Source organism: Haemaphysalis longicornis, unplaced genomic scaffold (genome assembly GCF_048455015.1).
Source record: "Haemaphysalis longicornis isolate Haplotype H1 unplaced genomic scaffold, Haemaphysalis longicornis Haplotype H1 scaffold_10, whole genome shotgun sequence".
Taxonomy (NCBI): Eukaryota; Metazoa; Arthropoda; class Arachnida; order Ixodida; family Ixodidae; genus Haemaphysalis; species Haemaphysalis longicornis.
Window position 1 is genome coordinate 140,131,500 of NW_027526204.1, and position 27,521 is coordinate 140,159,020.

The window sequence follows — 27,521 nt, forward strand, 5'->3', positions numbered from 1 at the left end:
CCGGAAACTCTTCCGCTGTCCCGCAGTGTTAAAAAATGACGTCATCTCTGTTTTTCAAATGTTCTTTCTCTTAAAAGTAATTAATAGTTTGTATATTATTTTATTTGCAAATAGTGTAACACAATTTTTTAAAGAATATTTGGTGCAGTTTTTTTCAGGCTGCGCGCGTGGGCTCATAACCTCCTTGTCGTCGGTGTTTCGATGCTGCCTGGTTGTTGTTGGTTTGTAATCGAAGCCTCGGAGTTGTGGGAGTCCCTGTTCTGTGTGGGTAGAGTGAACTAGAAGTATCTTCTAGTTCACTCTAGTGTGGGAGTCCTTTCTGTTTTGTTTAGGGTCTTCTCGGGGTGGGCCCGGCGACGGGCGTCAACAATCGTAGTCAGCTTCGAGGCCGGCACTCGGCATGTCAGCGCTACAGCCGACACAGCGCGGCCGTGGACGAGGCAGGCGGAAGTAAGTCTGTCTTTCTTTTCAAGCATGCTTGTGCAATGCAGCACCCAGAATTGTTAATGATCGTTGCACCCAAAATACATCTCAACTAAAGTATGTACCATCCTGCTGTCATCCAGTAGCACTTGCTGATAGTTAGCCGTAACGCTGACTTCGATTTGCCGTACTGCTGGTGAGAAATCATTCTGCGCGATTTGTTTTGTTGTGGGGAGAAAAGTAGTTCGGGAATGGAAGCAGGCGAAGGGACAGCAAACGCGCAGCAAAGGGCCGAAAAAAAAAAAAATCGGGAAGGGGGAGTTTTCTCTCCCCCACCGTGGTTAAATCGCTTCAGCTGTTCGACATCTGCTGCGTGAATTCTGCAGTTTGATGTTTCAGCTTGAGTTATTTACTTGCGCATACCGCAGGCCCTGCCCGGGCCCTTGCGAGGGTGGACTCATAAGTAGCTCGGTAACATTACGCTCTAGGAGCAGGCAGACACGCATTGAGCGGCAACTTGTTCCATAACAAATAATGAAAAAAAAAAGACTTACAGCGGTTTTCGTTCTTTCTTTTTTTTTTTTTTTTCTCTGGCCCTGCTCGGCAACGAGGCAGTAGGCGTTCGGTAGGGTCGCAAATGAGAGTAGCAGCGTGAAAACCGATAGCCGCTTCCCCTCCCATCCCACACGCTACTCGCTTGACATGGTTTCGTTTCCGGTCTCGCGCTCGAAATTGGAGCACTCGTTTCCTGCCGCGATGGTTGTCGCGCGTTTGACGTCTGTCTGTGTATCGGCCGAGCATTGCTTGGGCCAGAACCGATATTTTGGTTGCTAAATTGACCGTTGGTTAGTCAGGGCAATAACAGAGTGGATACTGAGAGACGGGACAAGAAGTAGGGGAAGCGGATGAGCCAAGAAAATTCGGGGCAAGGGATGGACTCGGGCAGCACAGGATAGGAGAGGTCACTGGGAGAGGCCTTTGTCCTGCAAGGGACATAACAGGCTGATGGGGATGATGAGCAGGTGTATCACTCGGGTTAAGTTTGCGAACGAGAATCGAGAACCGTGCTATGTGCACGGAGGTGTAACTTAAAAATGTCTGCGTATACATATTCTGGTTAAACTGTGATCATAGCCTCATTTCCCCAGGCTACTACTTGCTGCGCGATTGTTCAGCATCAGCGCATCGTGGCAGTTAACTCTCTTCTTGACTGAACATGGTTCCCTCCTTTTCCTAGTGCCGGCATCCGGTCACCTGGGGATGTCACCGGGCTCATGGCGACAGCCACTGGCGTGTCACAAGTGAACAAGGGAACCACATGGAATGCCGAGACAGCTGCTACCAGCCCTGTTGGTTTTGCTGACCAGTCTGGACTTGGGGGTACAGACCCAGCAAGTGCAAGGATTACGTGCAATGGAGGTGGCACCGCTTCTGCAGTGCAAGACTACAGGCTGCAAAACAACACAGTGGGGATGCTGTCGAACTCTGCACTTGATGGCTGCTGTGGTTCACCCCGCAGTGTGCATAAATCAGCGTTATTGTCGAACCATCGTTATCCAGGCCAGGCGACAGTGGACCGTTCATTCAAGGGTGGACACGGTGCATCCCAGTCTCAATTTCGGGACCACCAGGGTACAACACGTTTGAGCACCATTTGCAATGAAGGTGGCACAGTGGCTGCAGTGCGTGATTTCAAGCAGCCAAAGAACACCACCAAGGTGCCTGTAGACTCGCCACAAAGCAGGGCCAGGCCTGCGCGGAATAGCTACGGTTGCTCGGCCCCCGGTGCACATACAGGCCATACGGGCCACATGGCGGGCCAAGCAGGAAAAAACGGACTGCAGGCATCCCGTCCACGGCATCAAGAAAGGCAGCACAGGGTGCCACTATCCGAAGCCCCAAAAGGTCCCTTCAACAACACGCGCGCAAGTTTTGGGAGTCGTAAACCTGCCAGCCTTGGTTGCACTCAAAGTGCAGCATCGTCTACGCCACCTTCAAGGGGAGAGCGCCCTAAGGCTTTCAGCAAAGCAGAGCCTGTGCATAAGAGGGCAGCAGGTACTGGCCCCAGCGCTGGTGTGGGCCAGTTGTACGCATTTCACCTGCATGAAAACTGCCCCGGCCTGCCCCCAGTGGCCGACATTGTGAAACGGCTCCAAGAGATCCAGGCTGAGTTCCAGCGAGACCACTTGTCCATGGAGCGGCCGTGTTCCATTACTGACATGGACCGCTGCTGGATTCTGGACCACCTGAGGACCTTCAACCGCATTCTGGTTCGGGTCGACCTCGAGCTCAAGGAGGAAGAGCCCCAGAGGCTGTGCATCTGCTCCCTCGACAAGGCGGTCATCGCCCACTCCAACAGCGACTGGGTGTTCGATGCCTGCATCCTGTTCCACCTGCTGCTCAAGAGGCACCGGTGCATACAGACGCTCAACCTGGACAGGACGGTGATCGCCTCGGGGTACCCCCAGGTCCTGTACGACGCGCTGGCCTGCAACAGGAGCCTCCGCCACCTGGCCATCACCTGCTGGGACTTCGCGCCCACCATGGCACGCCCGCTTGTCTACTCGCTCTGCAGGATGCCCACCCTCACGTCCGTTAGCATTTCCCGGCTGACGCTCACGCCGGACGCAGCAGGCCGGATTGGTGACATGCTCGGGAGGGTTAAGAACTTGCGGAGCGTGCAACTGCTGGACAACGAGCTGACCTTCGAGGCAGGAAGGGAGCTGATGAAGGGTCTCTCGCGGAACGGCCACCTCGAGGTGATCCGGCTGGGCAACAATGCGTTGGGGCCTGACGGAGCGCGCTTCTTGGGCGAGCTCCTCGCCAAGTCCGGCAACCTGCAAGAGCTGTCCCTGCGGGGTGTTTCAGGCTTTGACGAGCAGCAGGCACTAGCTATTGTGGACGGACTGAGGCAGAACAGCAGCCTCCACAAACTCGAGCTTCACGGATGCCGTGTCTCTTGCAGTGGTGTTGACGCTCTTGCTGAAGTTTTGACGAAGGGCGTCCTGAAATGCCTCGTTCTATCCTCGTGTAGCCTTGGCCAGGCCCAGGCAAAGTCCCTGTCTGTCATGCTCGAGTGCAACAATTCTCTCCGCGAGCTGGACCTCAGGGGCAACTTGATAGACGACATTGGGGCAGTCAGGCTTGCGCTGGCACTGCAGTCTAACAAGAGCCTGGTGAAAGTGAATCTCGAGGGTAACAGCATCAACTCGCAGGGAGTGGTTGCACTGATCGATGCTCTCAAGCCCAACACCGTGCTGAGAGAGTTGAACCTCGGGTGCTTTGAGCCGGGGGACTATGAGGACGACGGGGACGTCGTGAACGCCCTGGATCGAGCCGTCGCCTACGACCGCGTCCGGCTGTGCTACGACACCCGAGGCATCTTGCAGCTGTCTGCAAACCTGCGCGCCAACGCCCACCGCGTCACATCCGTGCACCTGGACTCGAGTGTCGAACTGGATGCTGCATGCCTCAAGGACCTGTTCGTTGCGCTGGCCACTGCTCCCAACCTCGAGGACCTCAGCATCGAGTCCCCGGCTACCATGGACGGCACAGCTGCCCGGCGCCTTGCCAAGGTCCTGAACAACACGACGACACTCCGGCTTCTACAGATCAGTGCCTGCAACATGGACAGCATTGCGCTGACGACGGTCATGGCAGCCATGGAGAAGAACGAGTCCGTCATGCAACTGGACATGGACTACAGCACGTCCGACGTGGCCTGCACCAAGGCGTTTGTCGCCATGGTCAAGAAGAACAGGACCCTGACCCACTTTGGCTGCATGAGCACCAAGCTGTCCGAGCTGCAGGTCATCGCCCAGGAGCTGCTGGCCAACTACAGCCTCACCACGTTCAAGATCTGGGAGAGGCAGGGCTTTGAGGAGACTGTCTTCGAGATTAATGAGACGCTCCGACGCAACGCCTCGCACCTGAACCGGACGGTGGAATATGCGCTGCACCCACGGAGGTTTGGTGGCGAGCGAGCACCGGCATTGGCCTTTCTGGACGCGTGCCAGCTGAGGGCCTTCAGGAACCACCTGACCAAGGTGGCGGGCTCGGAGGCCGCGGCCAACAAGGCCATGCGGAATGCCCGTCGGCACATCCAGTTCCACCTGTTCGCCATCGCAGGCGTCTGCAAACTGCCGGTGAAATGCTGGCCCCACCCGACGGGCGCCTGCCAGATGGACCGTCTCAATGAGCCATGCTGGCAGAACATTTTTTCATACCTGGACATTTCAGACATTCTGACCTGAGCGGTGTGCGGTGCCCTTAAGGAGTCTCCTGTAGCCGCATGTGGCCTTCGCGTTTTGAGTGCTTCTTTGCGTCTACCGTGGCCACGTATTTTTTTTTTTTTTTTTTTGCTTCCTTATTACTATATTGTTCAAAAAGGCCTCAAAAATGATATTTTGTTGTTGTTGTTAGATAGGTTTATTGTGATGCTTGGCTTGTATTTGGGGGAAGCAACATGCAGCTTGTGATTTAGTGCAAAAAAAAGCACTTCTAGTCGCTGTATTCCATGACTAGCCAAACTTTGTTGTACAAGTATAAAGAACATGTCTGTTTCTTCACGCATTAGATCTGGTCCGGCAGTTTTGGATGAACCTACATTGTTGATGACAGTTTTTCTTTTTGTGTGATATGTGAGCAGTTCCTATGTTTTACCTGTAATTCGTACCTAACGTCTTTTTTGAGGTTTATACAAGACTTTTAATGACAAACAGTGGAGATGCCTATTTTGGTGCAGATTTTTTTTTTTTTTTTTTTTCTGGCACTAAGTTTTGTACCAAAGAATAGAACTAATTCTGTAAGTGACAAATAGACACACGTTGCCTATATCCTTTGTTTGTTATTGGTTGCAACTTTTGTATTGTGCATGGTCTTTTTGTCACAATACGTATCTTAATATAAGCTATGCTCTCATTTTGTACGGAACCTAGAATTCTGCTATTTGTGGGATCTTGCACAAGGGTCTAACTGTAATTCCTAGTGTTTCAGTGTAATTTTGTGTTAGTGCAATTCTAAAGTCTAAATTTATGTATTAACGTGGCAGCTTACCTGAGATGAATTTACAGTTGTTAGATTTCTTTTACAGCTTTTCAGAAAATGATCGTGGCATTTTAGTGATGTGTTTGTTCCTATTGAAGAGATCTGTGGTTGTAGCAACTTTTAATATATTGTTTAGCTATGTTGCGGTACTGTGTTGCTTCTTCCCTCGCGTTCTCCCTGCTGGATAACAGGCACATATTGCTTTGTGACTCAGCATCTGCACTCAGCCAGGGGCAATGCTTTACAAAATGTTATCTACTGTCAAAAAAAAAAATCTACTGTGTGGGAGGCAGCACTGACGACATCACAGTGGTGACATTTCGGAGCCGTGGGAAGGAACTGGGCACTCAGGCTAAGATTACGCGAAGCTGCATAGTGAACAGACCAGGTCCAATACCAGAGAGCTTGCTTACCTTGCTCAGTTATCACCACAAAATTTAGGAATGCTGATTGAGTGACTCCTTTACGAGTCGGGGGGTGAGATCCCAGTAGCCTATGCACAGAGTGCAAGGTAAAGCTGTTTGATGCTGTTGGGAAGGTGATAGAAAGTAGGGCAATTTCTTATGGATGCCAGATGAGTAGGATGAGTTTAACTTGAAGGAAAAGGAGCCAGGGCTGCACAGGCCAGGTGCCATATGGTTCTGTGCGGGCTAGCAATGCAGGCATTAAGATGTGAGCTACAATAGGAGAACCTCAAAATGGGTTTCGAAAAGGGTACGACTGGAAGACGAATTATGTCATAAGTTAGCGTATGATTCACAACCAACCACCGTAGCTGAACTTCTTGGACATAACGAGCTGTTGTGCGTTATACCTTAACTGGCTGTGCATGATCTACCTGGTGGGATTAGAAATGAACTAGAGAGCAGTTGGCGGGGTTTGGCTCATTGCAGATGCAAAGCAAACAGATGGGTTAAGGAGATGAGCTAGCCACCAGTGTGGTGGCGACTGAAGCGGCATGTTCAACCAGGATTCTTCGAGTGGCCAGGTCTGAGCCACCCAGCGTCTCCTCCCACTGCTCGCTTCTGCTGATTGTGGGGGAAAGGATCTTGAGAGCATTCTCACGTGCAGTGGCTGAGCGATGCATGCGTGCCACAAAGGGGACATTGCGGAGAGGGCAATCGTGGTGGGTGAATGTGATGCAGAAGGGATCTCACTGGAAAGCCTCCTGTTTGAAACAGTCTCTATGTTGTGGAAGAAATGCATTGGCTGGCGGGGAGAAAAGATGGGAGAGATGGTAGCGCTGTGTGATTGATGCCGTTAAAAGTGACTAGCTGGTCTCTTGTGGATCTGGCACCGTGGTGGGGGAAGGGGCTCCTTCCAGCCCAAAGTGTAAGCTTTCGGGCTGCCTTGTATTTGATTGCATGGAGCAAAAATCAACACATCAAAGTAGAAATGAAAGGATACAAATATTGTGTGGCTTCTTGAAGGTACACATTACTTAGACACATGAGGTTCACCTTTAAAAGAAAGAAGTATGAAATGTTGCTTGTAGAAAACATTGTGCGCTTTGGGGTTATCTAAAAAGAAATAATGGTGCCGAGACTAGCTTAAAATTTGGAACAGTGCATGAAATGAAAGACCCAACTAAATTGAAGGAAACAGGGCCCGCATGGCAGTGGGTAGATTGGCTCTAGGGGCCTGTACTAGCACTACAAATGAAGCTGTACAGATAAGATACAACCTGATTATCATCAGAAGCCAGGGAGGTACCAAGTAAGAATGAATGAAAAGATGACTGGAAAAGGGTAAAATTATTGGCCTTGACTTGTCTTTACCAAAACAGTGCACAGCTGATAGAATGAAGCAGTTGCAGAACTTAACAATATTACGGAGAAGTAACTTATCTGGGCCTGAAACAAAATGTTGTGAGGATAGACTTGGGAACTTGGACGACACAAAATGAGCAGAGTGAAGCATGGACACTGAATCGTGGAAGAGGGAAGAGAAGGCTGAAGAAAAAAATGCAAAATTTGAGATGCTAAATATGAAGGGGCGTCAAAAGCAGAGTCAAAAAAAGTTGGGTCGGTGGGCTTGATGGGAATGAAAAGTCAATATGGACCTATAAAGTAAGTATAAACGAGGGATAAAGACATTAATGGAAGATTCATTGGTAAGTCTTCGAGAACACTTAACCATTTTATCACAAGCAAGCAATAAGCGAGGATCACGAATGCCTGTTGTACACCGGGCTTCATGGCCAAGGCATTGCAGTTTTGCAGGATACCAAAACTATCATATGGCTGTGGAGAAAAAGACTCTGACGGAGGGGTCTAGGAAAATAGTTTTGTGGACAGATGGTAGCCAGAAGCTAAGACTCCATCCGCTTTACGATCAAATATAGCAGCTTTTTGTAATTTATTAAAAAGATGGCAAGAAATATCAGATATATTACCGGAATTAACCAAATTTTGAGAATTTTAATAAAACAAGTAAGCAAATTATTAATTTCAACTCCCAGTACACAAGAGTTTTAGCTAAATGCATTGCAGAACTGCTGTACGACTTGGTTTGAGGTGAATTAACCTAGCATGGAACGAAGGGGCAGGTGGACAGCCTAATGAAGCATTCGACCATACCGATGGCCCAGGAAGTTCAGCAGCTGAAGTACGTGAAGAAGGTTTGATTATTACAGCACCAGCGTGCAATGACCGCATTAGAAAGTGCTAAACCCGACTGACTGCACCTGCATTTGACATGATGCCTGCAGAAATTGCATTGCTAAGCAGCAAAAGAAAAACGTGTCTGAATGACTGCTTCATCAAGATCGGCTAGATTCTGAGGAGGAAGCTAAGTAAAATGACTTTCCAATTCAAGCTTCAGGGCATGTCATATTTTAAGTCATCCACAGTCATTTTGTCGTCAGACGTACGGGGGCTCTGACCGAGAGGTGTTCGTACTCTTTCAGTATCGTGCTTTTTTCTTTTTTTGCCCTTCATTCATACTATCTTTTTGAAACATATTCAGCAGACCATGGCATTCTCCCTCCTCTCACCGGAAAGTCCTGGACGCATTATTTGGCTACCTTGAAGATATTGGTGTCGCTGAGACATTATGGCCCCCCTTAGTGCGGGCAGTCCACGCTATATCCAATGCCCCTATACATGAGGCTGTCTCTTTTTTTGCCCTCCTTTCCTCTACTACTATTCTTTTTACTAATCTGCTATCTTTTCCTCTCCCTGCAGAGTAGCATGTTGATGTGCACATGTTGGCACGCCTCTCTGCATTTCCTACTTCAATAAAGAGCTTCTCTCACGCATTTATTTTACATTTTAATGCACTTGCTTTCATGTTTGTTGCAGAGAATCGCTTAGACAAGCCCAACCAACCCCTTTTCCCAATTCGCGATTTGCAATGTTACAAGTCATAGAGCAGGAAAATGTTTACAGTGGTGATCCATATTTTTTTTTTCATTAATAAGCACCTGAGCGAGTACTATATTTCTATTCACGGCACTGTAATTTACAAATACAATTAAACCTGGATGTAAGAAACTCCATGTAACAAACTCCTGGATTTAATGCAGCTTTTCAATTCCCCATTGCCACCCCCATTGAAGCCCGTGTGTTTGCGACTTCTATGTAACGAAACGTCGCGGCAGTCAACCTTGATGCAACCTGATCAGTCGTTTTTTGCAATTGTACTGAAGAATCCGCCGGAGAAATGAACTATTTTAGCAAATACTAGCACTACCGTAAGGAGCCAGCAGCAACGAAAACGTCTGGAATCGCCTAAACGAAATTCGTCATGACGATGATGATGATGATGAACAGAGGGGCTAGCACCATCCCGTGGTGGCTAACGTAGCGGCCACTTCTGGTTCTGCTTGTGTAGCGTAGCAGCACCCCACCAGCTAGGAAAAGTAACTACCCATCACGTTTTTTTTTTTTTTTTTGGCCCACACAGTTAACTACCGTGCATTTCCATGTGTGAGAGCGGTTTCGGTTCCAGACTCGAGGTGCTAGGCCGTCCTATCGGCGTGTAGTAGCGCGTATCCGCTTATATCTGTAGTATAGGTTCGTCGGTGACGAGATCTGCTGCTAGAAAATGAAAAGTTGTGTCTTTTGAAGAAAAGCGCACAATTTTAAATGCCGTATCCGCTGGCGAGAAAGAAGAATGCTGCTGCCTGGTATAGTATCCCAGCTTCCCGGTGAGCACAGCCAAGCGACACGTGGTGCCATGTAGGGGCATGTTTGAAGCTATGTCCACGTGTATGTGGCCCTCAATTTAATCGCTCTGAACCGTTTGGTCTCATAGTGTAGTAGTTCCGCTCCTGCGAAGCAAACATCCTAACCCGGGTTCAAATCCCGTTACCGCTTTTTTTTTTTTTTTTTTTTTCAAGAATTTGTCATATTTGAATATTAGCATTTGTTATCACGCATATAATCTATTTACGACACCTTTATGCATTATAAAAGGGATTTCGGGTATTTTCGTTGCCTTTTGGTCAGGTTCAGCTACTGCTTCTTGTACATTTTTGCGGGTTTTCCCCTTTTAGGTCGTTTTCGGCTATTTCTGTTGATTATTTTTCTACGCCGTGGTTTTCAGCCATTGCAGGTCCGTTTTGGCTGTTATTTGTTTCAGTCCGGGTGGTTTTGTATGCTTTAGGTACGGTTATGCTGGGATATAAGCCCCATAAGCAAGCTCAGGTGACGGCTGGCTGTACTGACTAGGAAATGCATATACGCCCTAGCTGGCACCCTCTAACAATCTTGAGTGCGGTAAAGAGCATCAAGCTCGCAAAAAGGCATCCTTTCAACATAAGTCTAACTCTTGTAACACTTTAAGGCGCCGAAAAGTGTCAAAAGGCAGAAGTGATATGTTTGCTTCTTTGGAGCGCCATGTAGCGCCTAAGCTCGTGCGAAAACAGGAGGCACAACTCGCGCAGTTTTTCGCTGCGAAATAAATCCATGCAGGGTGAGTTCACCTTCACTGATGTCTAGCGTTTTGGCTTCATTTCTGCTTTCTTCCCACGAGCCTTAACTCGAAACCTGCACGTAACGAAAACCTGGATGTAACGAAAAACTGGGAACCTTTGTCAACTTCATTACATCCAGGTAACAACTTGTTTCTGCACTTTAGTCTCTTTTAAAGAGTACGTCACAAAGTGACGAGAGGTCCACCGTGACGGCTCAGTGGCTAAGGCGTTGTGCTGCTGAGCCCAAGGACGTGGGTTCAATCCCAGCCGTGGTGGCTGCTTTGCAGGTGGAGGTGAAAAGCGAAAATGGCTGTGTGTCGATATTTAGGCACACATCTGAGATTCCCAGGTGGCCAATATTAATCTGGAGCCTTCCACTACGGCATGTTTAACACCACAACCAATCAATCAACACAGTCCGGTAAGCAAGCCGGGGCCCTGCTTCCCTAGTGCCTGTTTTTATTCGCTTTCACTTTTGTTGCAATGACTGGAAGCCAATCTGAAAAGGTTCAATTTTTTTCGTTTCCATCCGAGTATGGCAGCACCAAGGTAAATTTAGTCATCAATCCCGGTCCCCTTTGTGTCACCCCTGGTTGATGGTGATGACTCAAAGCCTCCCCTTTAAATCGGGGTGATGTTCCATATCGTCTATGCAAGTTTACAGCTACTTATCTTGATTCTACTAGTACAGCTCTTATTCCCTTTTAAATTATGCCCCGAACCTAAGTATGGTTGTGACGGCCCTCGATTGGCTCCTTCCCTGCTTTTTGTCCGACAATACTCAAACTGCTTTTTGATAATCCTGACTGAGCTGAATCGACAATACCTGTGATGCTTTTAGTACAACATTGCAGAAAAGTTTTTTTTTTTTTTTTTCGCGACGTGCCTGTTCCTACTGACAAAATGTATAGAGGAAAAAACTACGCATAAAATATATTTTTTTTCCAGTGAATGTTTTTATTCGTCCAACATAAAAACATGTCCTTACAAACCGGGCCACACTACACTGGTCATTACTGGTTTCAAAATACATTGCGTGCACATGTGATGAAACCGGCCAAATATTCGTTAAATACAAGTTCGGGGCATACAACTAAACAAAAGGGTGAAAATGCAGTTGTGGCGCTCCTCGCAGCTTGTGTACAGTAACGGGAGTTTCACTTGTGACACTATGCCGTTGATGTTTATACACAATGAAAGCACTAAAGTTGTCAATACATGAAAAGACAATTCACTACAAAAACACACACACACGTAACAATTATTGTCAATGTAAAAAAAGTTTTGTTTGTTGGGCTTTCAAGAGTCTGTCGCTAGACGGTAGATAGTTGGGTGAGTTGGACAACGTACATCTTCAACTTTGAGTGGGAAATGATGCCTATAAAGGGCCCAAGCAATAGAACATGTTTTGCATTGTGAAATATTTGTTCGACAACAAGCCTAGAGTTCTCTAGTCATATTAAGATGTCCCGTCAAAAAAAATGGTTGCTGAAACAGCTTACACAAAAAATTTCATCCTGTAGCAGTGACGGCTAAGGAGATCGAGAAAAAGCACTGACATTACTTGAAGGGCTCACTTTTGAACACTTGGCTTCAGCCATTAAAAAAGATAAAGGCTTGCACCTATTTTTTACACCAAAAAAACCACAAACATCCCTTTACGAGCAATAATTTCAGAAAGAGACCTGGAAACTAGCAGTTTCAGGTTAATTTTTCGGGACATTTAGATTCTTTGGTATATTTGAAGACCCCTTCCTTGCATTCGAATTCTGAGAACGTGGTGAATTTTCCCCTGCCGGGTGTCGGGTCTTTACCATAAATCTGTTTATTTCCATCCACATGACAGACTGTTAATGAGGGGTAAGACTTGCCTGATGAAACATACTGATGATACTACGTTCCAGAACACACCAGAGATTGCTGTGGAGTCGTTTTCTAAAGCTTCTGTCGGTATCTGAGCTCGTCTATTGCTGGGTGCCGAATTGGCCTGTATATCTACTTCACAGAATGCAAACAGTCACTGCTGGCTCCAGGTAGCCGCATGTCTGTTTTCCTACTCAAGGTCACCAGGCTTTTCTAGTTTTTGAAGGTCGCGATATTTTACCATGGCATCGAAACCAGCTAACTTGGGAAATCATCAAAGCTTTTTACACCAGAAGGGGACGTGTGCGTCGGTGACACGACTGCAGCCTTGAGCAACCAGGAAATATGGTAATTAGGAAGCACGTGCAAATAGCTGGGCCCACAGAAGCTGAGTTGTGATATGGGCTTACACTTGCTAATCATTCCGCACGTTTCAACTCAGGCTGGTTTACTGGTTTACCCAGGTGTTTGTTTGCTTTTCCCAGTGTGCACATACCTTTACGCTTATATGTTTCTGTTTCACGAATAAATTGTTCGTCGTCGTCATTCTTTATATTTAGAATACTGCCAATGTTTGTGAGACTGGCAGAATTGCACCGTCGTGTCATTTTGCGCTAGATTTTCGTATATGGCCTATTGCAAGAGCCACTGTGTTTCAATATAGAAAGCAACAAACACCAGAAACAGCTAAAATGTTTTCACACAAAGAAAGTGCCAGGAAAGTTGTCCGTTCATCAGGCATTTCAGCATATAAAAAAAATGCAGGTAAGATCTAAAATGTGACCTATCGCAACAGCCACTGTCATTCAATCTAAAAAGCAACAAAAGCCATTAAAACTTACAATGTCTGTGCACACAGAAAGCGTCGTAAGAGTTGTCAATACGTCCAACAAATCAGAACGAAAATGAACACAAATAATACCTGTTTTCAGTGTAAAAAAGTTTTTTGTTTGTTTGTTGTTGGCCGTTCGAGAGTTCATCACAACAGCCACTGTCATCCTATCTAAAAAGCTACAAACAAAGGGTGTAAATTGGACCCGTCTAATGTACAAACCTGTGTCAGAATGACGTAAGAGTTAGTCTCCTCATCGGTACACCCACCAGCTCCTTTCAAGTTCCACACATAAGAGCTGCAACGAGGATAGTTGTTGGGCTAGTTTAGCCCCGTGGCGCAAAAAGGGAGCTGTCTGTGAGGTGGAATTCCTGGGAAGCTGCTTGAAAGAAGCAAGCAGGAGATGGGAAGAGCTGACTAGAAGGAATTCCACCTGATTGGTGTGCACGGCCAACGCTTCTTTCACGGGCCAAACACGAGGAAGCGGTCGTTCTTGGTGTACGAGGCGGCCAGCTCTCGGCCCACCAGGGTCGGATCCGAGAAGGCAATCTGGCCCAGTCCTATGACGAAGCCGAAGGAGAAGTTCATCCTGCAACAACACAAGTCCGACTGATTGACTGATTGTGAATTTTAACACGCCGAAACCATGACCTGGACAGCATAGAGCAAGAAGAAGGTTGCACTGATGGCTTGGGATGACGCATGCACCGCAGCGCAATGCACACTCCAGTGAAACATCCCTTTTAAAGTCAAAATTTACGCATTACCTACACGCCCAGTTTACTCGTACAATTTTTTAGTCATTGGTGCGGGTTATACGCACAGAAATATGGTATGCGTGTGTGTGTGACAGTGAATCGAGTAGATCAGGTTTGAATCAGCAAGTTGCTATCTAATCTGCGCTTTCAATCTACCACTTGCAGGAGATTGTCAGCATGCTCAAAAATGCATGCGAGGCCAAATTACATATGTTAAATGATAAACATAATCATTTTGATAATAATAACAATAAGGAAAACACCACTTACCGCATACGGTCCAAAAGACGTGATGCCACTTTTTTGCGCCGGTAGTACGGAGCAGTCCAAATCCGGCTCACTCCGCAAATGGCTGGGACGGGGTTGCTCTCACAGCAGTAGCTGTTGGTCAGTCTGCCGCTGTCATCCGGAATCACCCTGTAGCCCTGGATCATGGGTGATGACAACAGGCAATGTCTCTCATGTACAGCGTTTATTCAATTCACTATCACTACCGCCGGAGGATGAAAAAAAAAGGAAGCTGATAAAGGTGCTATTAGTATGATATGCATCCTGGTTTCAGAACCTTCCCAATGAGATAAGGAATTGCAACAAGAAGCTGAGCTATAAGGCTAAAAAATGGATGACCCAGAAAAAAAGGGGGGCAGGGGGGGAGGGGCTGTTCAGGCATTTTTGTGAATTTCACAAAAATTTTTTTAACCTTCATTTGGTTGTTGGATGTCACACAAAGCAAACCTCTTCCATTAATTTGCCTAGTTATCTCGCTCTCTTTCCATCCCACTGAAAAACACAGCTTCCCAAAGTCCTGCAGTGTATTTGCGGTTTTTCTGCACCATTCTACATGCACGCCGTTTACAGACCGGGCCAGACAGGGCCACAACCCAGGACAACACACTGCTCATGTTGCATTTGGGGAGGCTTCTCAGCTGGCTGAAATCAGGCCCAAATTTATGAATTTCGAGTGTAGCTTCAGAGGCACTTTCTAATCGGAGACCTTCCACTTGATCCGCTGTGGAGGCTCGTGGCTAAGCCGTTGTCTTGCTGAGCCCAAGGCTGCGGCGGCCGCTTTTCTGATGGAGGCAAAGAGCAAAAAAGCCTGTGTTTGCGAGATTTCAGCGCACACTAAAGATCTCCAGCTGGTCGAAATTAATCTGGAGCCCTCCACTATGGTGTGCCTTATCATCTCTATAGCAGTGGCGCGTTAAACTTCACAATCAATCAGTCAGTCAGTTAATCAATGAATCAATCAAAACCTTACACCTGAGGATCAGCCAACTGTACTGAGGCTGGTGAGGTTAGGCTCACAACAGCGCTGCACATGTAATGACCAGGACTGAACCTGAGTTTCCTGACTTTACTGGAGGCAGTGTTATTGCATGCAAACCAACATGAAGATACCCCCTACCACTGTCACCTCAGGCTGCCATCTGCTCTGACCGTTTTTGGTGTAGCCAGAGCAGATCTTGTCCTGAACATGCCAGCAGCAATGCTTATCAAATTATATACTTGTTTGACTTGATGAAAGGTTAGCGAAGCCCTCAATGCTATTTGCCTACAGTACAGCTTCGAGGCAAGGATTTAATCTGTTTTTATGTCAATGCACAGAGTTACATGTACAGTGTGTCAAGTGTGCCCTCACAATAGCTTAAAGGGGTCCTGAAATACCTTCCGCCGATGCATGGATCTACATGTAACCAAATAAGACAATGTATTAGCAATCTCCTCCCGCAAGAATTTTGTTAAAGCGATGAGTATTGGCTGAGAAATCGTAAATCAAAAACCGCGCATTATCGTCGCGCCGCGTTTCCTCCTCTTTTCAACTGTTGACGGCGCGGAGCACTGCCTCCCATGATGCTGCGCTAGTCAGCGGTGACGTACTTCCGCATTACGCTCCTCCGACTGCCGTCTGCTACGGGCAAGTTTTGTTGACACCATGAATTCCGCACTCCGCTGAAGGATGGATAAGCGAACGAAAAATCTGGCCGCATGTGTGCGGTGGCCTGGCCTTGCCCTTTCGCGGTGTGCGTTGCTGCAGTGCAGCACGTGACTTTTAATCGGCGGCGAACTCGCAGCCGCTGGGGAGGATCTTGCGCTCGGTCCCTTTCATGCACCGCGCACTGTTTATCCAAAAAACGCCGTATCAGATGTGGCCCCGCTGGTGCCGGGTCTTATTTTGCGGTGGTGGTAATTCCTGCCGGCGCCATGTGAAAAAGACATTTTAAGCCGATACAGAACCCGTGCACAAAACGCTTCAATCATGTGACCAGTTCAGCTTGGGGCGACGCGTGGTGGAGAGCGGCAACGTTGGCTAAACATGCTCCGGCGCGGCTCTGAGCTTTCTAGCGCTGGAGCGAGCGCCTTTCTTTGACGATCTCAAACATCGGTTGCCTTGGCAACAAGGCACAAACCACCCCAGAGGTCTGTTACGGTTGCGTGATCCCGGTTCAGCTTGGGGCCCCACCTCGCGGCATATGGGCACTGCAGGCATACTACTCACTCTCATTTGGAAGTGCAAGATGCGTTTGGCATTACAGGAGGCGATGGTGTGTGTGTTGTGGACGCCTTTGTTTCGCGATGAAATGCGACGTGCTTCTACGGGTGGATAGTGCTTCCCATGTCCTGGATTATCTTTCTCGAGCGACGTACGACTCAACCTCGCATGGGGTATGTGCAGTGTGCGTGGCTAAAAGCCATCTCGGCTTGCGCGCCAGAGTTAAGTGACTTGCTGTTCGTCCCCGCAAACCGCGCGCGAGGTGAGTGCCGAATTTACGAGGGGCAGGAGGAGGCAGCCCATCGTCTGTCAATCGCGGTTCAGACTTGCAACGCATGTTGTGACGTTGTGTTCGTTCGAAACGCATCTCTGGATTGTTTTGAAGTGGAAAAAAATGTATCCGTCAAACCTGGGCATTCGGCTCAGGGCGTTCTCTGCGATTGCACGAAAGAAGTGCCACGGGGCTTCAACGCTTTCTTTATGGGGCGTACTCCGGTAAGAGAATATCCATGTCGTGTTATGGCCGTGTTGCATTCAATACGAACGGTTAAGCGTTTGTTTACACTTGTTTCGTTTGTCGTAAAATGTCCAAGCACTCCGGCACTACGCTGGCAGATCAGCCGGCGAGTCGACGCTGAGCAGACGACTCATCTCTTTGCCGGAAGTGCGTGAAAAAGCCGCCCAATAGCAGGATGTCTAGCTCATGACGAACATCGGGGAATCGATGATGTAGACATGTGAAGATGGCGGCGTCCAAAAAAACGAAGGAAAGGGTGAGAAAAAAGCGACAAACTTTGCAACAAAAGTGTGAGCTTTCCGCTGCGCGTAAAAGAGTAATACTTGGCCCAGATGACCTTGACGACCCAATCTAACGATTGCGCTACTTCATTTAGTGTGCTCAAAATGCCTTTCAGGGTCCCTTTCAGTTATGGGAGAATTCTCAGCCTCATGTCGAACAGGCTACTTAGATTCCTAAATCATCCCTAATTTTTATTTTCGCAAATAAAAAAAAAGTAGGTGCAGGTATTGCATATTCCCGAGAACAAAGAAAGCAGACAGTGACTTTTCCCTTAAAAATTTGACAAAGTTCATATTTCTTTCTCTCTCTCTTTGACATATCCATAATTTTTTTGTGATGCAGGGTGAGACATCCGAAGTTATAATTGTGGCCATAACGGCTAACTAAAAGAAGTTGCCAGTTGTGTAGTTTAAAAGTGCGCTACGACCTTCCATCACGCAATTCTGGACTTTACGACACCGTACATTGCAGTACAGAAAATGGCAATGCCGAAAGGGTTTCTTTTTATTTTTCTCTTTTTCTCATCTGTAAATGCTCTGCGGTGGATAGATATGGCACTGAGCTAAAGCGGGCTAATCACTGCAACTTCTTGTGGCATCCCTAAAATGTGCTATGGCATGAAAAAAAAAAGGGAGGGGGTGGGTGGGGGTGAAATGAGGCATGCCAGACCAAGGCTCAAACTGCAAGGCCACTGCTCACCTGTTTGATCTCCCTTGCAGCGAGGAATCCAAGCACCTTCTTGGTGTACGACACAAAGACGAAGAACATGTGGGGCACTCGTTCAGAAGATGCATTCTCCACGATTCCCAGCTCCCTTCGCCAGTGAAGGAGGAGACCGAGAAAGGAAAAGGCAGGAGATTTAAATGGAGCAGGCAAACTATGAAAAAACCCTAACTTTCAAATGCTGAACCTGATTCGGAAAAGCACTTTGAGAAGAAAGTTAGCAGAAGAACGCAACTTGTTTTCACAGCTTTTTCTTCTGGCCCAGTGCTTAAGAAAATGCACTACAATCATTTTTGTTTTTCCACGCAAAAGTGGCATGGACACTGTAACCGAAAAATTCTGCTGATAGTCGTAACATTTTCACTAAAGTTGAAAGCTTTGCACAAGTTTTTTTATTATTACTATTATTAATTTTAAAGTTATATAATTCACAGTATAGATTCCTTAAGGGCAGAAGTACAAAGCAAGCATTTTTACCATAAAAAACAAAATTATAGAAAAGATTAAAGGTCGCAGATACACTTTTGGCCTGTTCCTGGACTTCCGCAAAGCCTTTTATAGCGTGCAGCACATATTCTTAAAAAAAAAAAAAAAAAAAAAAGCTTGAGAAGTATGGCATTCGAAGTGTACCTTCGAAATTATGTGTAGCTATTTAAACAACCGAACACAGTACATGTGTGTTAACGATACCCTTCCAGGTAGTTAGTTATCAACCAAGGTGTTCCGCAAGGTTCACTTCTGGGACCACTTTTATTCATCCTATATATCAACGACATTTCTAAAATACCTGAATTACCAAACCTTATCATGCATGCAGACGATGCCAATGCATTTTTTACTGCCCCGTCTGCTGCAGAACTCGAAATAAAGGCCAACTGTTACTTAAACAAGCTAGCTGTGTGGCCAGAAAATAACAAAATGAGTCTAAACTTGTCAAAAACTTACTTTATATTCTTTAGTCTGATTAACGTCAGTATTCAGGAAGGTATAAAGGTTAAGTTCCAAAGCTCAAAATTACAACAAGTTCCACAAATCAAATTTCTTGGTATTTGGTTCAACAAAAACCTCCCCTGGAATGTTCATGTGTCGAAGCCTATTAAAGAATTAAGACAGTTGGGTGTTGACACAGAATCGCAAACCTAGTGCCTCCCTGTTTGAAGTTGGCAATGCACTATGCCCTCTTCTATTCCAAATTCTCGTACTGTTGATTGGTACGAGGCACTAAAACTAATTCAAACTATCATAAGCTCTTACTGCTCCAGAAAAAAGCTTTGCAGGCTATGGAAGGCTATCATGGCTAGCTCATGGCTAGCTGATTGATCTGCCGACACACCCTCTTTTTAAAAAATATAGCATCCTAAAATCCAAATAAATACACTATTTTCATCTGCTGTGGTACAAACACCAAAACCGATTAAATCCCTCCCTTCATGAAACATGGGAAACAAAATATTACCTGCGTACTCAAAAAAAAAAAAAAAAAAAAAAAAGGCCATACCCGAAATTTGCATGAACTATGGCAAGCAAATTATGCAGTTTCAGGTGCCCGCAGCTCTTAACCTGTTTCTGTTCAATTGTGAATACAAGACATCGCAAAGAAGTTTCTCAAGATATGTTAACTCTTTTGTTACCACGCCTATTCAAATCAATCACCGGTGATCGATCATTTATATTGCGTATTTCGACATGTTGTAGTGGTTTCTTGTATACGTAACGCGACCAGTGGTTAGTCTAGGCACTGCACTTTTAGAATTAGTTTAAAATTTCCCCCTCCGGCAACGCTGAAATTTTTGACGCCGTTTTTGCGAGCTGAGGTGCGTGTGTTTTTGAGGAAGGGGGCGTGGCTGCTGCACTTGACAAAAAAGGATGCAGATAGTGTTTAGGCTGCATTACCATAATATTTTTTTTCGTCAAAAGGCTCCTGGCAAATCAGGTACTAAATAATGTTGTCATCTTTGTAATCCGACAGCGTTGAGAGGTGATAATTACTTGAAAAGGACACCAGCTATTCACTAGTGATCTTTGGTTTGGAGAAAGGGCAGCTTTATTCTGCCAAACCTTATTTCTGATGGTCCCCCGCATGTCTAGCAAGTGTGCCTGGCATTTTCAGCCAGTTTACAGCAGCTTTGGTTTCTCTTTGCGTTGTGAAATTCCTTTTTGGCGCTATTACTCTGTTACCCAACTACAAGCTCATTTGCCATGGCGCCTCCGTTGCCCGCTACTGTTCCTCGAAACAAGCATGCCGCTCGTGCTTCCACTTTATCTATGCCTTACTTCTGCGATAACAGCTTCCGCTGAAAGTCAAAAGATAACACTAAGTCGTCGGGTATCAGTTCAGCCAAGGAGAACGCTTCCAACTGGCCTTGAACAGCGCCAGCTGTTCACCGGTCAGTTTCGGTTTCACTCGAGGGTATTTCCGGAGGTCTAGTGTTGCTGCTTAGTAGAACTATCTATTTTGACAAAGTCTCCAACAGCCTTGTATTTGTTTCTTTTCAAAATTGTTAGGTGGCATTGCAATGTAGTAGGCTCGTAGTGCTGAACTCGCTTCATAGCACGACGGCGGCTTGGTGAAAGCTTGTTGGACACTATTCTAGCGCATCGTACCTTATTCCTGCAAGAAGGGCTACCATAGCAAGTCAGAACATGATAATAAACCGCAAATGAAAGTTCTGACTGATAAGTGATCATCAGAACATCAACAAGCATCGACCAAAGAGTTTGGTTTTCAACTCCAAGCGGATTTTTTCGCATTGCTTGCTTGCCTTCAATATTGTGCTGGTCATAGTAATTGAAAAGGTGCTTTTACATCCCGTGGAGGCTAATTGAGGCTTTCAATAATGTCAGACCACCAGATTTCTAGAGAACCATCCAAAATAGCAAAATTTGAAATAGTGGTTCGGCTTCACCACAAGGCACGGGCACCACGCAGGCTAACATTTTCTTTCATATCTGACAATAGCTATCACACAACTCAATTTTTAAAGACGATAGTCTTTCTTGGGCTACTTAAACCCAGAAATTTTGGTCTGTCTGTATGTCTGTCTGTCTGTCCGTCTGTCTGTGACTCGATTCAGCCACCCGGCCAAAGTAAAACTATGCCTGCGCAATAGTCTTATATAGTCACAGCTAAATCTACCCGTCTATGTCCGGTGTAATGTTCATACCTGTCAACATTGTTGAAAAAGAACAAGACATTATGCAAATATAAGACAACAAATTAATACAGAAGTGATGTTTGCAGCGTTCCTTTATAAAAAATCATACATGCTTGACTTTGGCGAAATTAAATACTTCATCAACTCCAGAAAAAAAATTCACTTCGCCGTCGCCTGCTGTTGCCCGCGCCACTATAGCTTCTTGCGGCATTTTAAGGAATCAACTGGCAACAGTTACGAAAGGTTCCACCAAATAGGTTCCATGTTCTGCTTGCAACGCACGTGGAGTAGAGAAACGCGGTTCTATAAACGTTAAAGTAGGGCGCCTCAATTCATGCGCGACTTCGCCTTACGGCAGCGTTGGCATCGAGACACCCGGTTTGGAGCAGTGGAACGCGGGAAATTTAAAATGATTTAAAAGCAAACCTTTCACGTCTTTACCTTGGGAGGAGTGCGACGCAAGAGGAACAACATGAGAGGTGAACGGGAAAGGGAAGGGGGTATTTACTTGTCAAAAGTCGATAAAGACTATCGTCTTTTGACGACATTTGCAATGAAAGAAGCAGATACGCGGCCAATTTTTTTTTTCTAGGACGGGTTTTTGAAATGTTTACCAACAAAATTTATATTCTGAATTTTTTCTACTACTGGTGGTTTATTATACACAACTTACTTTTTTTTTATTTTCTTCGAAACCTGGGCGAAAATTTCAAATTCGATCATTTTTTTTGCAATCATTATTTAGGAAAATATTATTAAAACTGTGTCATCGGAAAGCGCGTGGAATAATCTGCATTTTGTTTCACTGCAATATGTGCCTAACCAATAAGTATAGCACAAAAAAAATGTTTTGCTAGACCTCTCGAAATTGCTGAATTTCCCGCGGTAACGAAAGAGTTAAGAAAAACCTGATCATATGCAATCCATAAATTCTCTGAGGCTTTTGTGTATTCTTGTGTTTTTCAGTGTCCTTTTTTTTTCCTCAGGAGATTTGTTATGCTCATTATTTTTACTCTTCAGGGTTCGTACAGGCTTCAAAAGCAAAAATTCAAGGGTTTTCAAGGACTTTCAAGGACCACAAAACACATTTTCAAGGTCCCCATCTAATGTTTTATCGGGGATTATTTATAACTTTTCCAACACAATGCAAAAGTTTTTTATTGCACAATACTAAGCACATTAGTCCACATCTAGATAGGTGCTAACGGGTTTGTAAATGCAGCCCCAGCTTTATTTTTTTATTTCATGGCTGATATTTACAGGTTTTTCTTTTTTCTTTGTGTTTTTCTGAGGCTGTTTGATTTCAAAACTTCGTTAATGTTGCCTGCATCTCCTGGTTAATGTTGCCTGCATCTCCTGCTTTGCCAGCAAGAGTATCAGCTGAAATTAAATCGAGCAAGTGTTGCTTCAAGGTAGGATGAACTGTGTACACGTCCACCATTTGCACGTAAAAGCAAACGTAGATGGAGTGTATGAGGCACAGTAAACATGCAATGAGCAAGCGTCCACAGACTAGATGCAAGATTGAGAACAGAAGCTGGCTTTTACTGGATTGTATCGTGATGTGGATTGGATTGACAAGTGCCTGCTCCCAATGTTGCCTTGTAATAATGAAAATCCACCAAACTTGTAATTTCACGCAATACACTGAAACTTGATTGTTACAATGTTTCTTTACATTTGTTAACACCTAAAGTCCATGACAAACACTTTAAATTCTTTTGAAAAGACAGGGCCATTGATTCTCTCCGGAAAAATCAAGGGTTTTCAAGGACCATGTAAAAATTCCAGGACTTTCCAGGCCTTGAAATTGACACTTCTAAATTCAAGGGTTTTCAAGGTTTTCAAGGACCTGTGCGAACCCTGCTCTTACGCATGTATAGGGCTACACACGTATATTTTCTCAACCTTTCCTGTGTGCATTGCAGTGTTATTTGTTTTTTCTTTGTGTATAGGATATGTGTAAACATGTACTACCTGTTTGGTAATGATGCGTTCACACGCCTTTTCTATTTTTCGTACTTGTTCAATAATGGCTTCTAAACCGCTTCCAAACTGTAACGGGGGCCAAGAACTTGTCAGGCCGCGTGGCATTTTGTCTCAGCTTCCTCTTTTGCTTCAGAAAGAAACAAATAAACTTCAAACTGAAGTTATTCTCCACCGCTGCCCATTTGATTTTGCCGCTGTGCTATTTTGTGTACCTTCCTCCTCACTTCTTTCTTTCCCCCACTCTCACAGCTACTCAGAGCAGTGTCATTAATGCAAAACCATCCTTAGGCACAGCATTTGTCTCGTACACACGTAGCTGTCATGCTACACCTTGTGCATTTGTGTTCATTTCATAACAGAACCACACCGCAAATATTGTCCAGTTGGCAGAGAAGGAGACAGAAGAACTGAAGAACTATTTTAGTCATTTCTCGACCCGAAGGAAATTTTCACACGCACACCTTTGTGCACAAACAATGTCGAGCAAGAGTGTGGATGAACAAGATGTGAACGTCAAAAACCGCCCCATTTTGGAATTACTTCTAAATAGAGCTAACTTTCATGTTTGAACACGATGTATAGTAATCACTAGTGGCTATTTAATGCAATTTACAAAATTATGTGGCTGCTGTCCTGTCCACTGGTTGTACAATAAATCTGTCACCTTGCTGTCCGATTTCGGTCTTTCCTTCCTGCTGTCGGTACGGGCTGAGAGAACTGAAGTTTAACAGGCTAGTTCAAAACCTTCCTAGGAAGGTAGCTCTACAAGAAGCAGGGTAGAACTGAGGCAAGCTGACTGTTGCTGAATGCTTCTCCAAACTGAACTGAACTGGGGCCCTTGCTATGGTTAACAAGCACACTATGCAGACCAAGATCAACGCGGAAAGAAATCCGTAAACAAGCTTCTCAAGAGCTTTATCTTCTCAAACACTGCAGTCGCAACCAGCATTCATGTGCACTGTCCAAAACCAACGTAGAGCAGAGCAGCACAGCGGGTGAATTGGCCCTCACCTGTCAACCATCTGCTGGATTTCTTCCATTTTCTTCAGCATGAACTTGGGGTCGTTGTGCGACACCATGACGACCTTCCCGTCGGGATACAGGCCAACGTCGCGCTGATTTTTCCAGCCCTGTCGGCGACAACAGAAGAAAAAAAGAAAAGCAGGACGATCGTTTCGTGTCCTACAATTGTGGGCATGAGCAGGTGCCGTATCCACTCCTATTCCACTGCTCAAGCAGCTTTCAATTGCACCACACATGCTCCAGGTTACAGCCACGCCGCCATGAGCACTACTTAAGTCACACTTTAGGAACCTTAAGAGAAAATTTACCACAGAAGAGTGCAGAAAAACAAAATAGACTCGCACCCCAGTGCCAGCGAAAAGTGAGCCAGCTGGCCAACATAGCAGTGGCCACAGAAAGCAGTAACAGGCACTGAAAACATCCACACATTGCACTTTTGCGCAGCCATTATTGCTGACGTGTGACGTTTGTGCCTTAATACCATGACTGCACACCTGCCTACATGATACGCTCCACTACCTACGCTTTTTATTTAACTTACACTATACTTAGTTGGCAAGTTCTCTTGTGGTTTGCCATGAGCATATCACTAATTCGGCACAAAATGTGGCTGGCTGGCTTCCATTATTATTTGGCTGCAAGTAGTTTGAAAGAGGCCGAGGGGATTTCTTTCCCCTCCTCCAACAATAAATAGGCCACCACAGCAAGATCAGTGTTCTCACCGCAAACTTCACAACAGCCAGGAACGATTGATGGTGTTTCATGTGCAACTTTTCGTCGTCAACATCGCCAACAGCATACACCATGCCGCAAGTTGAACAAGTCGTGTGGCCAAACTTCTTCTGGCCCGCGTCGATGATGAGCTGAGATGGGTCCGAAGTGGCTGCAATGAACTTCTTTGGCATCTGGATTGGCGATGTGGGAATCCGACGCAGTAGAGACTTTTCCTGGGTCGAACTGGGTGTCGAAAAGATCGGGTAAAGGGTCTTCCCCTCAGCACTGCGGGACTTGCTCGGTGGAGGAGTTTCAGGTCGTTTGAGAGCTTGGCTACTTTCTGCACTGGGCAACGCGTTCGAGGTGTGAGAATCTTCTTTCAAAGCAAAAGAATGCTCCGATGCGTCACCATTCACGCTAGAGGCACGACTGACAGTGTCAGGGGTAGCCAAGTGCTCCGATGCGTCACCATTCCCGCTAGAAGCAAGACTGACAGTGTCGAGGGTAGCCGAGTCAGACTCGTGTTCTGGTTGCGCATCCAAGTTGGAGGTGAAAAGCCCCCTGCGGGTGTTTTTCCCCAATTGCTCACCACTTTCCACAGGTTGGCGGTCGTCAAATTCATCCCAAGGGTCAGTCACGCAGCGATCCAAGTGAGTATCGTTCTTGTTCACGCTATCACCAATTCTTGGCGGATCGTTTGAGGCCACGCCAGCGCTGTCAGCTTTACTCAACCAGCTCTTCACCCTCACCAGCCTCTCAGAGACGCTATCATTCTGCCCTTTACCAAGCCCACCTGGTGTTTTCACGTCTCCAATGCAACCTGAAGCTACTGCGTTGCTCCGGTTTCCGTCTTCACACTGCTTCTTTTCCAGTTGCGCGGCCGCGCCTGTCTTACTTGCGTCACCGGCTTGAGGCGTACCGGCAAACTTCGGCTCAGAGACAGCAAGATTCACGTTGGGAACTGGAGCAACTTTCGCCTGCTTTAGGTGCACTCTGTATGGCACAGTCATCAACACCTCCCTTTTAATCGGCGCTGCCGGTTTCTTCACGGAGGCGACCGCAGGCTTAAACTGCAGCTTGAACTTTTTGTTCCAGGAGACCGTCGCGGCTACCGCTAAAGTGCCTCCGCCATCAGTGGGAAAACGCAGTCCGGAGGAAAAAAACTTGCGCACTTTGGTCGTGGGCGGCGCAGAACTGCAGTTTTCGTCCGATGGAGGAGGAGGGTTCGGCGTACCATCCGACAGCGGCATGACATGACCTTTTTGCTCCTTCTTCTCGGATGCCGGCGTCTTGGGCACGCGCTTTCGTTTCCTAGGCCGCGCAATCGTCACGCCAGAGGAACTGGAGGCGGCGCTACGTTTTCGCTTCTTTGAGGCCTGTTCGACCCTGGATTGAGGCTTCGGTGTACGAGCTCGAGTAACACGCGTGCTGGGTTTATGCTGGTCGGCCTCTGGTAGCTCATTCTGGATAGCCCGCAGACGCTTTCGTTCGAGCGGACTTAAATACTTCCCCGAGCCGGAGTAGAACCGATTCGCTCCTGCGGCTTCGGAAGACATTCCGCCTACCTGCACAGCATAGAAAGTGAAGATAGCTTTTAGTCTAAGCAGCTTCACACACATTTAAAACAAGATAGTGCTGCTCGACAGTTACATTTGTAGGAAAAAGAGCTGCACATTTTGAATTGTGAAATGTCCTGCATCAAGGTCCGCTGTGAATAGATATCGCAAGACGCGAACTATGCGAACACGAGTCGTTGTAGCGTAGCAAGTGCGTAAAGATATAAAAGGATGCCGAAAGTTCGCGATCATAAAACTCATTGTGATGGCAGAAAGCACTTCAAATATTTAAAAAGAAGATTTCACTAACAAGAGCTACAGACGCGGCGAGCTTGGTTATGAAAGTTCATGCTTCTTCCGAGCTTACCTCACAAAGCCTGAAGGTTTCAGGCACTCAATGAGAAGCCTTCGCACTGGTATCAAGATTTTTTGAGTCACACACAAATCAATAAACCTGAGCGCGGACACAGAACAGGGAGGATTTTGCGCGGACACACTGGTCTTTTGACGGTTATTCCTCGGTTTTCGCGCCAGATGGATTGGATCGGATTAGATTCTCGTTGTTTGAAGGTGATTCTCGAAAGTTTGCGAAACCTTCACATAGAGAGTGAAGATTTATTCGATCGAAATTAAATAAGTCACATATACTTAAAAAGTGGCCCCCAGTTTGGCTCTTTCCTGAACAACGGCGTTTTCGCGTAGTGGCGGCTGAAAAGGTTGAACGAATGGACAATGAACGCACTGACACTTGGTAACCTCCTGCAATCTCAAAAATGCTTTTTTGTGTGTATAATTAGGTAGAAACCGTCTTTTAGTGGTTACACGTGAGTTTTATTACCGGAACCGGCGTGTTAACGCATACAAAAAGAAAGCCGCCAAAAGACCCGTCCTGATTGGCTCTCAGCCTTCGCGGCAAAATTGAAAGACATTTGGTACAAGCTTCTGGGAGAAAAGCGACGCCGCAACAACACCTGATGAAATAACTATATCGAAACACTGTTCTGTAAAAGCCTGCCGTTGTCGCTATCTCCAGGGCTCAGGGTCATATGAACGACAGGGCGTTACGCCATCACAGTACTCTTCCACCGTGCCTAGAAGCTACCGCATCGACGAAAGCTCTTGGTGTCATTTGCAGGGAGCAAGAATGGAGGAAGAAACCGTTTTTTTCTTGATGAGTGGGACAGAGACGGCTTTTATTGCAAAGAAGACGGTTTCGACATCCATAAACCCC

At 46.3% G+C, this 27,521-nt stretch overlaps 2 protein-coding genes across 2 annotated transcripts; one reads left to right on the forward strand and one right to left on the reverse strand.

Annotated features, from left to right (window-relative positions):
• The first annotated feature begins 120 nt into the window (after positions 1 to 120).
• Positions 121 to 5,618, forward strand: LOC144159484 (uncharacterized). Its single transcript, XM_077691005.1, has 2 exons — positions 121 to 450; positions 1,661 to 5,618. Exons 1-2 carry the CDS (start codon positions 401 to 403, stop codon positions 4,674 to 4,676), a joined length of 3,066 nt encoding a protein of 1,021 aa, XP_077547131.1. The 5' UTR covers positions 121 to 400; the 3' UTR covers positions 4,677 to 5,618.
• A 5,705-nt stretch (positions 5,619 to 11,323) lies between these two features.
• On the reverse strand, positions 11,324 to 26,996 carry Eco (Establishment of cohesion). The gene is made up of 6 exons (XM_077691006.1): positions 26,658 to 26,996; positions 24,743 to 26,299; positions 24,009 to 24,127; positions 17,830 to 17,944; positions 14,111 to 14,265; positions 11,324 to 13,671 (listed from the first exon to the last, which is right to left on the reverse strand). Exons 2-6 carry the CDS (start codon positions 26,288 to 26,290, stop codon positions 13,545 to 13,547), a joined length of 2,064 nt encoding a protein of 687 aa, XP_077547132.1. The 5' UTR covers positions 26,291 to 26,299; positions 26,658 to 26,996; the 3' UTR covers positions 11,324 to 13,544.
• Positions 26,997 to 27,521: the final 525 nt, after the last annotated feature.

Excerpts from the sequence above, each read along its gene's own strand:
- Eco (XM_077691006.1), bottom strand. The coding sequence starts at position 26,290 with ATGTCTTCCGAAGCCGCAGGAGCGAATCGGTTCTACTCCGGCTCGGGG. Across the intron at positions 24,128-24,742 it reads TGGCTGTTGTGAAGTTTGCG|GGCTGGAAAAATCAGCGCGA; the intron begins GTGAGAACACTG and ends TGTCGCCGACAG. Across the intron at positions 14,266-17,829 it reads CTGCAAGGGAGATCAAACAG|GGCTACAGGGTGATTCCGGA; the intron begins GTGAGCAGTGGC and ends CCCATGATCCAG.
- LOC144159484 (XM_077691005.1), top strand. The coding sequence starts at position 401 with ATGTCAGCGCTACAGCCGACACAGCGCGGCCGTGGACGAGGCAGGCGG. Across the intron at positions 451-1,660 it reads CGTGGACGAGGCAGGCGGAA|TGCCGGCATCCGGTCACCTG; the intron begins GTAAGTCTGTCT and ends TCCTTTTCCTAG.